Source organism: Gymnoscopelus braueri (assembly GCF_963280865.1).
Source record: "Gymnoscopelus braueri genome assembly, chromosome: 7".
Taxonomy (NCBI): domain Eukaryota; kingdom Metazoa; phylum Chordata; class Actinopteri; order Myctophiformes; family Myctophidae; genus Gymnoscopelus; species Gymnoscopelus braueri.
This window is the reverse complement of record NC_137608.1, coordinates 8,378,101-8,390,272: the sequence shown is the minus strand read 5'-3', so window position 1 is coordinate 8,390,272 and position 12,172 is coordinate 8,378,101. Positions and strand designations below refer to the sequence as shown.

The window sequence follows — 12,172 nt, the reverse complement described above, 5'->3', positions numbered from 1 at the left end:
TGCCACTATTATTTGTTTCATTCCTCAAAACCTGTTTTTCAATGTATTATGTTCTGTTAGTGTCGCCCTATTCATGACTGTTATTGAAGTGTGATGCCTCTAGAAACATAGGCCTGCTATCTTAAACAATCTGAAGATAATACAAAACTCATAAAAATGCTATTCTGAGTGATGTTGATGTTCTCACTTAAGATTTCATCATTTATGCCCACTGTGCCATCATTTCACAAAAAATGTGCACTTTGCTAAGGTTTCTTAAACAGAACTCCCGGTTATGCAAACCCGTCTGTCTGTCTGTCTGTCTGTCTGTCTGTCTGTCTGTCTGTCTGTCTGTCTGTCTGTCTGTCTGTCTGTCTGTCTGTGCCTGCCTGCTTGCCTCGCTGTCTGTCTGGCTGTCTGTGTTCCTTTCATGCATGTCAGGCATGCTCAAATATGGAGTCCTGGCCAGCCTATGACGTCATATTGATGGCATGCAGGCACGCTCAATTAGCCCAGTGGTAAACATGTTGAACCCGGGTTCAAATGACGGGTAGGACAATATAAATGACATAGTGTGTATCTTTAAATGGTTAATCACCTGGTCTAATGCTATACTCTACTATGCACCCAGGTTCCATCAACAAGAAGCAGCTGCAGGTGTTCAACCTCACCTCCCTCACCAAGTCAGAGGCCGTGCTGTCGGCCACGCTCCACTACTACATCGGGGACCTTCGGAACGCCACCGCTGCATGCGGTGGCTCCTCAAAACGCTGCGGCCACCACCACCACCATCACCACCACCACGGCCCCAGGGGACACACGGGACACGTCCAGATGGTCATCTGGAGCTTTGCCTCAGTGGATAACAAGACGAGGACACTGGGTCACTGTCTGGTGAACGTGTCCACGCTGTACAGAGACTTCATCTCCTGGCAGTGGAAGGACATAACCCGCGTGGTCAACCAGGCCAAACGCCATGACGAGCTGCTCATCGGCATCGACGTGGCGCCCGAAGGCCCCAGGCCCTGGAAGAGGCTCCTCTCCGACCGCTCGCCGTACATCTTGGTCTACGCCAACGACTCTGCCATTTCGGAGGCCGAAAGCGTGGTGACGACTCTCCAGAGACGGCGCTCGGTGACGACGGGGGGAGCGGAGGGCTCCGAGGCCTTCGCGCCCGGCTTCCACAAGCTCGGGCTGCGGGCGCCGAACGACACGGCGGCGGCGCCCCGGCCGGCCCCGCCGCCGCGGCCCAGGCACACGCGCTCCGTCAACGTTCTGCTCCCGCTGCAGAACAACGAGCTGCCCGGGCCGGAGTACCCGTACCAGACGACCGGCTGGGACGAGACGGGTCCCTACGAGCCCTACGAGAGTAATAAACAGGCCCGGCGGCCGCGGAAGAAGACGCGCAAGAACCAGCGGCACAAGATGCCCCTGCTGCAGTTCGACGAGCAGACCATCAAGAAGGCGCGGAAGAAGCAGTGGAACGAGCCGCGGAACTGCGCGCGGCGGTATCTCAAGGTGGACTTTGCGGATATCGGCTGGAGCGAGTGGATTATATCGCCCAAATCCTTTGACGCCTACTACTGTTCGGGATCCTGCCAGTTCCCCATGCCCAAGGCAAGTCTTTCATTCTTTCTGCAACGTTCCAGGGCAGAAAGTAACTGAGTGTATTCCAAAATCTGTCCGTTAACTTAACCCATTAAGGCCTGAGGTTCCGATTCTACAAAATGCCTTCTAAATCCTTACAGTTTTCTGAAAAACTTGTGTTACTATATCAGTGGTTCTCAAACCTTTTCATGTCAAGGACCTCCAAAATTATATGTATTTGGCCGCGGACCCCCATCTGGAAATATTTAGTTCCAGGAACCCCCAGAAGCAAAGATTTGAGTTAAGTGTTTTTGCTGTAAAATTCACGATTCACGATTTTTCAAAAATAGCCGGTTTTAATGTCTAAACTACCCCCCCCACCCCTCCTTTTTCCCTCTCTACAACAAATAGTTTCACTGAAAATAATTGATTTACAAACTCACGTTGTATCGCAACGTGCCAAGTCGGGAGCTTGTAGATCTGCTATTCTTTGCCAAAGTTTCACACCAGAATAATATAGTCGCTAGGATGTGGTTTAAAAGAGCAACTTTTGTACTTTTATTAAAACATTGCAGTTCAGCGTTGGGTTGACCAGGCCTTTACCATAAGTTTCCATGCCTCTGCTTTTGATATCCCCTCTGCTCATTCATTATTATGGCTGGTGGGGATATGTTTTATTCCTGCTTCTGTCAAGACTGAATTAAATACATGCATTTCCTTTTGGGAGGTGTAGACTGTCTGATATGTTTGATATTATATCACAATATTCACAAGTTAATTAATAATGTATGTTAACCAAATTAATCCTGGCATCCCTATTTTGGACAAATTTGTCAAAACCTTTCATTTGTTCCAAAGAAATAAAAAATAGCAGATCATGAGCTTGTAGATCGGCTGTTTTCTCTATAATTATGTCGAACAAAGTAGTATATACGGCTTAAGAGGTAAAGGAATGATTATGTAGTGCGTAGAAATCCGGTTTAATAATTTTCTTTGGGTACCGGGCCCTATCTTGCCATACCCCTTAAGCCTAAACTTTTTAGACATCATTTTTTACTATTTTGATAAACATTTTAAAATAGTGAAAATAGCCAATCTAAGTACCAACAGCAAACTGCAGTCCATGCAATGGGAGAGGACCTGGAGTGAACAGCACACTGCTTTTGCTTATCTGTAGCGCCATCTTGTGGTCCAAGCGTTTATCAGAATCTCTGTAATGAAGATCATGCAGGAATTGATCTTCACGGTTTGGAGTCATATGAACAATTAATTTACTAATAACAGGGACAGTATGATCTTCAATATAGTGCAAAGTGTTCCTGCAAGACATTCGGTAAGAAGTCTAGGGCAGTGTGGCATGAAACTGGCCAGTGCAGGTCTGCACATTAAAACAGTGGTTCTCAAACTTGTTCATGTCAAGGACCTCCAAAATGATATGTATTTGGTCGCGGACCCCCATCTCAAAATATTTAGTTCCAGGGACCCCCAGAAGCAAAGATTTGAGTTACAAATGTTCGCTTAAAAAAAAATATATATATATATATATATATATATATATATAAGATTTGAACACATTTTCACGTTTTTTCAAAAATAGCAGATCTACAAGCTCATAGCGCGGCACTCAGTGCGGCGCTATGAGCTTGTAGATCTGCTATTTTTGAATGGCCAAAGTATAAATGGATAAAGGGGTTAAAATGATTGTGACGATTTATTAACACGTTTTTGCTGGGGACCCCCTGGTACCCCCCTAAGGACCCCTGGGGGTCCCCGGACCCCACTTTGAGAACCAATGCATTAAAGGTTGTGTAAGAAGTTTGTTCAGTAACAGGGGTCTCCCCGTCTCTCCAGCTCTTTAGTAAACAGAAAATAAAGGTGCAGGTTGGGATACCAATTTCATCCAATCTCACTTGATTGACAATCAGGAGAGAGAAATCATACATGCATAAATTATACATATACAGGATAAACAAGTGAAATTGGAAGTAGGGGTGTGCCGATACACTAATTTCACGAAACGATATGATACGATATTGGGCACACAACTTCGATACGATTTCGATACGATACGATACGCACTTTTTTATTATGAAAATATATGGGGGAGAAAAAAAGCAAATGCAAACAAATATTTCTGTTTTTGCATTATTCAGACATGCAAACTTGTAGCTTTTCAGCTTCCACTAGCCGTTTTGAATCCAAATAGGGCAATAGTGTGACACCTGACCCGAAAAAAAACAACATGTTGTCACCCTTTTCACCTCGGGGCTGTTTGCATGCCTGATTATTATTATTGTAAAAAAAAAAAAAAATTAAAACTATATTCTTTTTTCTCCAAAACGATACATATCGTCACGAAAACGTATCGCGATATATCGCGGGACGATATATCGGCACACCCCTAATTGGAAGTGATGAAAAAAAATAATAATAATTAAGATTTTTCAAAAATAGCAGATCTACAAGCACCGAGTGCCGCGCTATGAGCTTGTATATCTGCTATTTTTTAATAGCCAAAGAAATCTAAAGTGACACAGATGCGTTCCAGGTCTTAATGGGTTAAAGCAGCACTATGTAACTTTCCTCTTCTACCCCGGATTTGAACCCGGTTTCCTGTGCAAAAGTGCTGAATTTTTTTACCATTGAGCTAATGGAGCCGGCCTGCTTGCTCAGGGGATAAATTGAATCTTGACCATCAGGTCCAAATTCTTGTCAGATCCTGTGTCTAGGTGAGACATGACCTTTGACACGATCTGAATGTCTCAATAGAAGAGCAGAGAGGCAAAATACGAGCACCCTGATTGTATAAGTTATATTGTATTAATGTACTCTACCATACAGATTGGACAAAATGTGATTGTATTCATTAAAAAAAAGTTACATAGTGCCGCTTTAACTTTTCATTTTTGAAATACCAGCCTCTAGTTTTCTTTTCTCTGGTGTCAACTATGTAAAAGTGACAGGATGACAGATACTGTATGAGGAGTTGAAGTGACATCACATTGAGAACACAATAGATTTTAAAATGGTCAGGAGAATTAGTTTAATTTTGTGCGACATTTTGAAAAAATATCACTGCCAAAAAAAAAACTCTTAACACGTTCCCAAAATGAAAAGTAAATTCATTCTGACCAGAAGCAGGGATAAAACCCTGGCCATAAAAAGCAATGACCATAAAAAGCAATGTACACTTGAGAGTGTACAAATGGAACCAAATGGACCCTTACGGGCCCATTTGGTTCCATTTGTACACTCTCAAGACTTAAATGAACACTGAGGATATTTAAAAATAAGGTAACAAATAGGAATCCGTGGTCTAATGCATATTGTTGCTGTCGGTCAGAAACCTCTTATCTCCATATTCTTTTTGTGTTTTTTTCCTAAATTAATGTCCTACACTACAGCGTCACTCAAAAGCATCGAAAGTAGCAGCTCTTCCAAGCTCGAAAGGCAGCGCAGCGAGCTTGTAGATCTGCTACTTTTAATATTTTTGAATTTCAATCCTTAAAAGTAGCATTTTTGGACATATGAGGTTTCCACCTGACAGAGACGGGTCTTTGAAATTGAAAAGGCTGAGAATCACTGGCCCTCAAAGCAGATCCACCCCCTGCCTGTGTGATCTTGCAGATCTTCTGTCAGGCTGCCCTCAGAAGCTGCTAAATAGCCGTCATTAGCAGGTCCTCTATGCAGGTTGTTATTGTGACTTGTGGCCAGTGGTGGAAAAAGTACTCTCATGTTTTACTTAAGTGGAAAGTATCGATACTGCAATGTAGAAATACTCTGTTGCAAGTAAAAGTCCGGAATTCAAAATTGACTTGAGTAGAAGTACAAAAGTATTTGTATCAAAATGTACTTAAAAGCACCATAAGTAAAATGTTGGAAAGTAGCCAATGTACAAGCTCACAGCACGTCCGTCAGATCCGCCCAATTCCTGAGGCTTCACCACATGCTAGAGCAGGGGTCTTCAACCTTTTCAGGCCAGGGACCCCCAAACTGATGGGGAGATGGAGCAGGGACCCCCTACCTCGTAGGGTAGGGGGGGCTACCACATATATTGTATATTTATGTATACAATTGTGTTTTATATTGCCTGCTCCTATACACACCTGCCCCAGTAGGTGTGCAAAATAAAAATTCTCTACAAAATATGTATAAACATACCATGTTATTGTGCATTGTGCCTCCATTTATCTGTTTGCTATGGATTCATGTTATGTTTAAGGACAATTTGACATTTTGGGAAAAAAAAAAAAAAAAAAAAGTTATTATTTTTTTTCAAACAAAAATATTGTTTAATCAAACTCCAATTTCGCGGACCCCCTGCAGTACCTCCGCGGACCCCCTAGGGTAATGTTCATTTCATGCGATCGGGTGGCGCTGTGGTAAAGTCCCTGCCCACCACCACGGAGGTTGTGGGTTCGAATCCACCGTGGTGCATCCGGCTTTGTCGGGGCGGCTTCGGGGAAGGGAAGCCGGGGTGGGGAGGGTGATATTGGTCATTGCATGTAATCCTATAGACTGGCGGCGGCACCTGTCAGTGGGGAGTGTTGGGCGAGAGGAGTAGGACGAAGGCTCTATGTCCTCTCGGTGGGGGCTCCTCACTGGCAGGTGAGTCAGTAGGTGATAACAGTGACATCACAGAAATGTGTTTGGGGAGGAACCAATTGGCATAACAACTAAATTGGGTAGAAAAAGGGGGTAAAAAATTATTGGCTACTAAAAAATTTAGGAGAGAAAAATAAAGCATATATTAAAAAAAACAATGCTAATTTCATTATAAAGATGGCACGATCTCTGTCTAATCCTTATGTGAGAGAGAGAGAGAGAGAGAGTGTGCAGTTTTCCTTTAAATATTTGTCTCTGCCTAGCACCTAGCCTTGTTAACTTTGGATGTTGTGCGTGCTCTATTCACGTTTGCTTGCACCGAGTGCAGCCCATGTTTCTCTGGCATATGAACGTTACCAAATTGTTTTATGTGTACCTGTAGGTACAAGACTCAGAGCAGCATACGCACGTGCACTTGTCTGCCCAGAGTTGCACTCTTATAGCGCGATATGGGCTAATATCACCTGGGTCGTATGTAGAGATAAGAGCTTAGATAAGTGCCTCTGTTTATAATTGGAACCGCCACACCATCGCACCAACCCCAATGGAACAAGGGAGGTACAGTACCATAACACCTCTGCTCTGTTCTGTCGGCAAATCTGAGACCTTTAACTTTTCAAGTTGAACCTTTAGTGCAGAGGTCTTCAACAGGGGGTCCGCGACCCCTAGGGGGTCCGCGAAATTGGAGTTTGATTAAACAATATTTTTGTTTGAAATGTTTTTTTGTTTTTTTTCCCAAAATGTCAAATTGTCCTTAAACATAACATGAATCCATAGCAAACAGATAAATGGAGGCACAATGCACAATAACATGGTATGTTTATACATATTTTGTAGAGAATTTTTATTTTGCACACCTACTGGGGCAGGTGCGTATAGGAGCAGGCAATATAAAACACAATTGTATACATAAATATACAATATATGTGGTAGCCCCCCCTACCCTACGAGGTAGGGGGTCCCTGCTCCATCTCCCCATCAGTTTGGGGGTCCCTGGCCTGAAAAGGTTGAAGACCCCTGCTTTAGTGATATAGAAAAGGAGTAGTGTACTTCTGCAAGTTGTTCTCCTCATCCGTATTAGTGACGTTTAACCACTTAAACCCCAGCATCCGTATTGTGGGGACAAAAGCAGATTGACATGCTTACAACGCGTCGCAGTGAGCTCAGGGCTCTGTACACTAGTGCAGCTAGTACACCAGTACAGAGCCCTGAGGCACTCCAGTCAACCATAGGGTTTAAGTGGTTAAAGCGCATACTAAATACAGTATACTGTAGGTGTAAAGGAAGACAGGATTAATGTAGTACAACGCTTTGGCCACAATTGTCCTTCATCATGCCTGGCCCCCTCTGATGAAGGCCAATTGTGGCGGAAACGTTGTGCCACCTGTACTATTTTTCTGTGTTTTAACCCATTAAAACCAGGAAAGCGTCTGTATCATTTTCGATTTTAGCCATATTTTGCACTTTGGCCAATCAAAAATAGCAGATATACAACCCTTGTGCACCCTTGTGCGACGAAATATAAAATAGGGCTTACGTAATTAATCGATACATTGATATAAATCAATATGTGGGGAAAAAATCCATTAATCAAAAAAGTAATCGATAGGATAATTGCTATGAAAATCATCGAGTGTTGCAGCCCTAATCTCGGGTAGGACATGAACGTTACACATTTTAAGCGGGTTCCATTCTCAGGAGTTGCCTCATGGTTTCTGTCCTCTCTCTCCCTGGCAGGCTCTGAAGCCCTCCAACCACGCCACCATCCAGAGCATCGTGCGGGCGGTGGGCGTGGTGCCGGGCATCCCCGAGCCCTGCTGCGTGCCCGAGAAGATGTCCTCGCTCAGCATCCTGTTCTTCGACGAGGACAAGAACGTGGTGCTCAAGGTCTACCCCAACATGACCGTGGACTCCTGCGCCTGCAGATAATGTCCCCCGGGCCGCCAAGGGGAGGACGTCTCCAATCAGACACGCCTCAGAATCTGAACGCAGGAGAAAGCAGGACAACGCACTCGGCAATTTGGCTCTGTGCGGAACTGTGGTTCCCTTCTTCCAGAAGGTGGCGTAAACATTTCCTGTTACAGGGGGGGGGGGTCAGTTTCTCCATAGCTTGATTTGATTGGCTCAGCAGCAGATTCGAACCGGAAACACATATAAAGGTATTGTGTTGTTTCCTGGTTCAAATCTGCTGCTACAGCCAATCAAATGAAGCTACGGGAAACTGACCCCCGGAACAGGAAATGTTTATGCCACCTTCTGGAAGAAGGGAACTACAGTTCTGCAAAGAGTCTATTGAGAGAGAGAGAGAGAGAGCATTTAGGGATCACTCCACACGCAGCAAAGGGACACACACGTCTTCGTCCGGTTCCTCACAGTCAGGTAGTCACGCGTGTGTGAGCGTGCACGCACACACATACACACACACACACACACACACACACACACACACACACACACACGACGCACACACACACACACACACACGCACGCGCATGCGCACGTGGGCACACACACACACACACACACACACACACACACACACACACACACACACACACACACACACACAGATATCAAACCTCACCCATGGATGCTACTCTTTTGCCCTGGAGGAGAGTCCAGTGAACCACCTGCTTGTGTTCATAGGAAGGAACAGATTAAAAGCATCTTCCTCACAGAAACACAGAGATGGATCATCGTCGTCGTCATCATTACCATTATCATCATCATCGCTGCTTATTATCTATCGGAGGAGGAGACGCCGTTCGCAATCGTGATCTTTTGAGGACCTGAGGCTTGTCGTAGATGTGCTTTTCTTTTTCTACGCGAGAGACGACAAAGCGGACGAATCGAACTTTGAACATCTTTTTTATTTCAACAAACAAACAAACAAACAAAAACAAAACAAAAAGCTATCTGTCTTTAAACCAAGAACATAATACTGAAGTCTCAGGTCCTCAGATTGTTGGATTCCATAACGCTGTTCGTCTCGCAGCCTGAAGTCGCCTTTTTGTCGCCGAACTACAGCCACTTGCATGGTTTTCATTACGCTGTGTATGTTTGTATTTATGTCTGTACTATCACTGTGTTACTCACTATACGGAAATTACTGCCTAATTATTGCCTTGGCTGCTATAGAGAAGATATTAGATCCCCCCAAAAGCCAGAATTGTGGTGTAGAGAGTAGATAGCATTACTTAATTGTGTTTTAGATCACTGCATCATAATTGTATGTAATTTAGTACACGTTTTAAGAATCCTTCATATGCAGAAGAGTAAGCTACTTGTCATTTATTAATATGCACACAGTACAATCCTCAGCATTCATTTATCTTGAGTTTTATAACTCAGAAAGTGTACAAATGGACCCAAAAGGACCCTTGCGTTTTTGTTTGTTTGTTTGTTTTTGATAAAAAGTTCAAACGTTTTGATCGTAAATCTTTGCTATAGAGTGCTTGTTCATTAACAGGGGTCTCCCTGTCTTTCAAGCTCTTTAGTAAACAGAAAACACATTTTCATATGGGACACCAATTCCCTCCATTAAGGGGAGAGAACCCATTTATCAGCTTAAATCTTTTGTGTTCCAGTTCTAATTGTGTCTGCTCATTTCCAATTCCGCTTGTTAATCCAGTGTCCTGTAAGAGTTCCCTCCCATGATTGGATAAAATTGGTATCCCGACCTGAAAATGTCTGTTTACTAAAGAGATGGAGTTACTGAACAAACACTCTATGTAGCAATGATTTATATCAGGATATATAGATATTTAACACTTAATTTAAAACAAAACAAAAATCACTTACACCACCTTCAAGTTAACACTCTGGATGTTACAGTGTACCACTCACTCTGTGAAACATAGTTCTCATCACTCAACATACAGTACTGAGCTGCTGCTGCACAGTTAAAGGGATAATTCACCCATTTTTTTCGGTTAGTCATCCCATGGAGACTTGTCGCATTCCTAAGCCAATAATTTGATGACCAGCGGACCGGTAGGCAGCGGTTCCGGTAAGAGATACAAAGGAGACGCTTTGTGTCTCCTACCGGAACTGCTGCCGGTCATCAAAAAATGATTGGCTTAGGAATGCAATTTCTTTTTTTTGGGGGGGGGGGGGGGTGAACTATCCCTTTAAAGAGTGTCAATTGAACACTGAAAGTGTTTCAAATGGACCTTTTGAATTTGAATGAACACTCCGGAGGTTAGCGTGTGATTCTTTCAAAGCCTACATTTGACTTTCAGAACAGGAAGGGGTGGAGGGATGGAACCAGGTTGATATTTGAACACATGTAACGTTTTAAAAAGTTCCCGACATATTACGAGGCTTTCACCCGACAGCGACGACAGACAGGTGTAAACCACGACATAAACAAAAAAGCCACTCCATGATTGTCAGGCCTTATTATGCTTCATTTATATTTCATTGTGCCAGTGGTGGAGAGTAAATAAGTACATTTTGTTGAAGTGGTGTTCTTAGCATTTTGAGCTACTTTTATATTTTGCGTGAATATTCCTACTTTTTTATACTTCTGCTCCACTACATCTCAAAGGCAAATACTGCACTTTTTACTCCACCACAATCATTTGGCTATTTTGTATTTGCAATTAAACTACAGTATTGAAATTGTAAATACTCAAGTCACGTAAAAGCGCAGCAGAATTGTACTTTAAGTACAGTACTTAAATGCACCTAGTTACTTTTCACCACTGCACGCATGCAGACATTTTTGTGCATTTACCGTAGGATATGCCCTGTTGAAGCTAGCCTTTTTGTTTTTCTAAAGACTTGTACATTGTTTGTGTAAATAGAACATTATGTTAATGATATCCTAATTCACGGTCTGTTCCAAAGGGCCCTGTCCTACAGACAACTGGTTTACAATGAAGCTGATGTCAAAAGCATCTAAGAATAGTTTTATATCATATTATGGTACAAAAATATATATGTTTCCTACGAGTGAACTGTTTCTTTTGATCATTATGATTGCTAATAAGGATTATTGCAAACTATATTGCGATTGATTCAACTATTTTAATATATGAGATACATTTGTGTCAACAGCTAATTGCATATTATTTGTCTTCCTTGCCTTGTGCCAATACAGATACTTAACCTGTTAAACAATTGTTGAATAATCTACTCATACACTGCATTCCAAAGGAATATAGTACATACCGTTTATAACAGTGGTCCCCAACCTTTTCTGGATCAGGGCCCGCTTGAAAGTGTTCGTGGCCCACCTATCTGAGTGGGCCGCATGCATTTTCAGAGAATGTTTTTATTTTATTTGTTATGATAAATTAAATGGATTGTGTTCTTACTAGGATTAATGGAACTAACATAGTATACTTAAAGTTCCTATAGTTCCTAGCTTACGTTTTGGTATCACAATGAAAACTCATTTTTCAATGTTTTGAAGAAAAAAATACCCTGACTTTTTTTGTATTTTTGTATTTTTATATCAATGTTATATCATTAAAGGTAAGGTAAGTGATATTGTTTGGTTAAAACAACAACAACAACAAAATTAAAAGGTTATATTCTGATAGTAATCATTGCTATAGATTGTTTGTTAAGTAACAGGAGTCTCCCTATCTCTTCAGCTCTTTATTAAACAGTTAAAATATTGCTTTTGTACTGCTTGAATACTTGATTCCACGTAAAAAAAATCTATAAAAATTGAATACGAAAAAAAACTGTTAAAATACATTTTCAGGTAGGTGACAACATTTCAGCCAATCAGGAGAGAGTACCCATTTATCAGCTTCATTTTTATAGTGTTCCAGTTTTGTCTGCTCATTTATTTGTGTCATGATCATCACTTCCAATTTCACTTGTTTAATCTGTATCCTGACTGAGTTCTCTATCCTTATTTGATAAAATTGGTATCCTGACCTGAAAATGCATTTTCTGTTTTATAAGGAGACATGGAGACTCCTGTTACTGAACAAACACCCTATAGTGTGTGCCAACGCGTCGTCACCATGGGGGGGGGGGGGGC

At 42.3% G+C, this 12,172-nt stretch overlaps 1 protein-coding gene across 1 annotated transcript in view; it reads left to right on the top strand.

The window, feature by feature from the left end:
• bmp3 (bone morphogenetic protein 3) overlaps window positions 1–10,166 on the top strand; it is a 12,104-nt gene extending 1,938 nt beyond the window's left edge. Inside the window, exons 2-3 of the mRNA XM_080433356.1 lie at window positions 611–1,596; window positions 7,909–10,166. Coding sequence (XP_080289482.1) covers window positions 611–1,596; window positions 7,909–8,100 — 1,178 coding nt within the window. The 3' untranslated portion in view covers window positions 8,101–10,166. The remainder of the gene's footprint in view (window positions 1–610; window positions 1,597–7,908) is intronic.
• The last annotated feature ends 2,006 nt before the right edge of the window (window positions 10,167–12,172 follow it).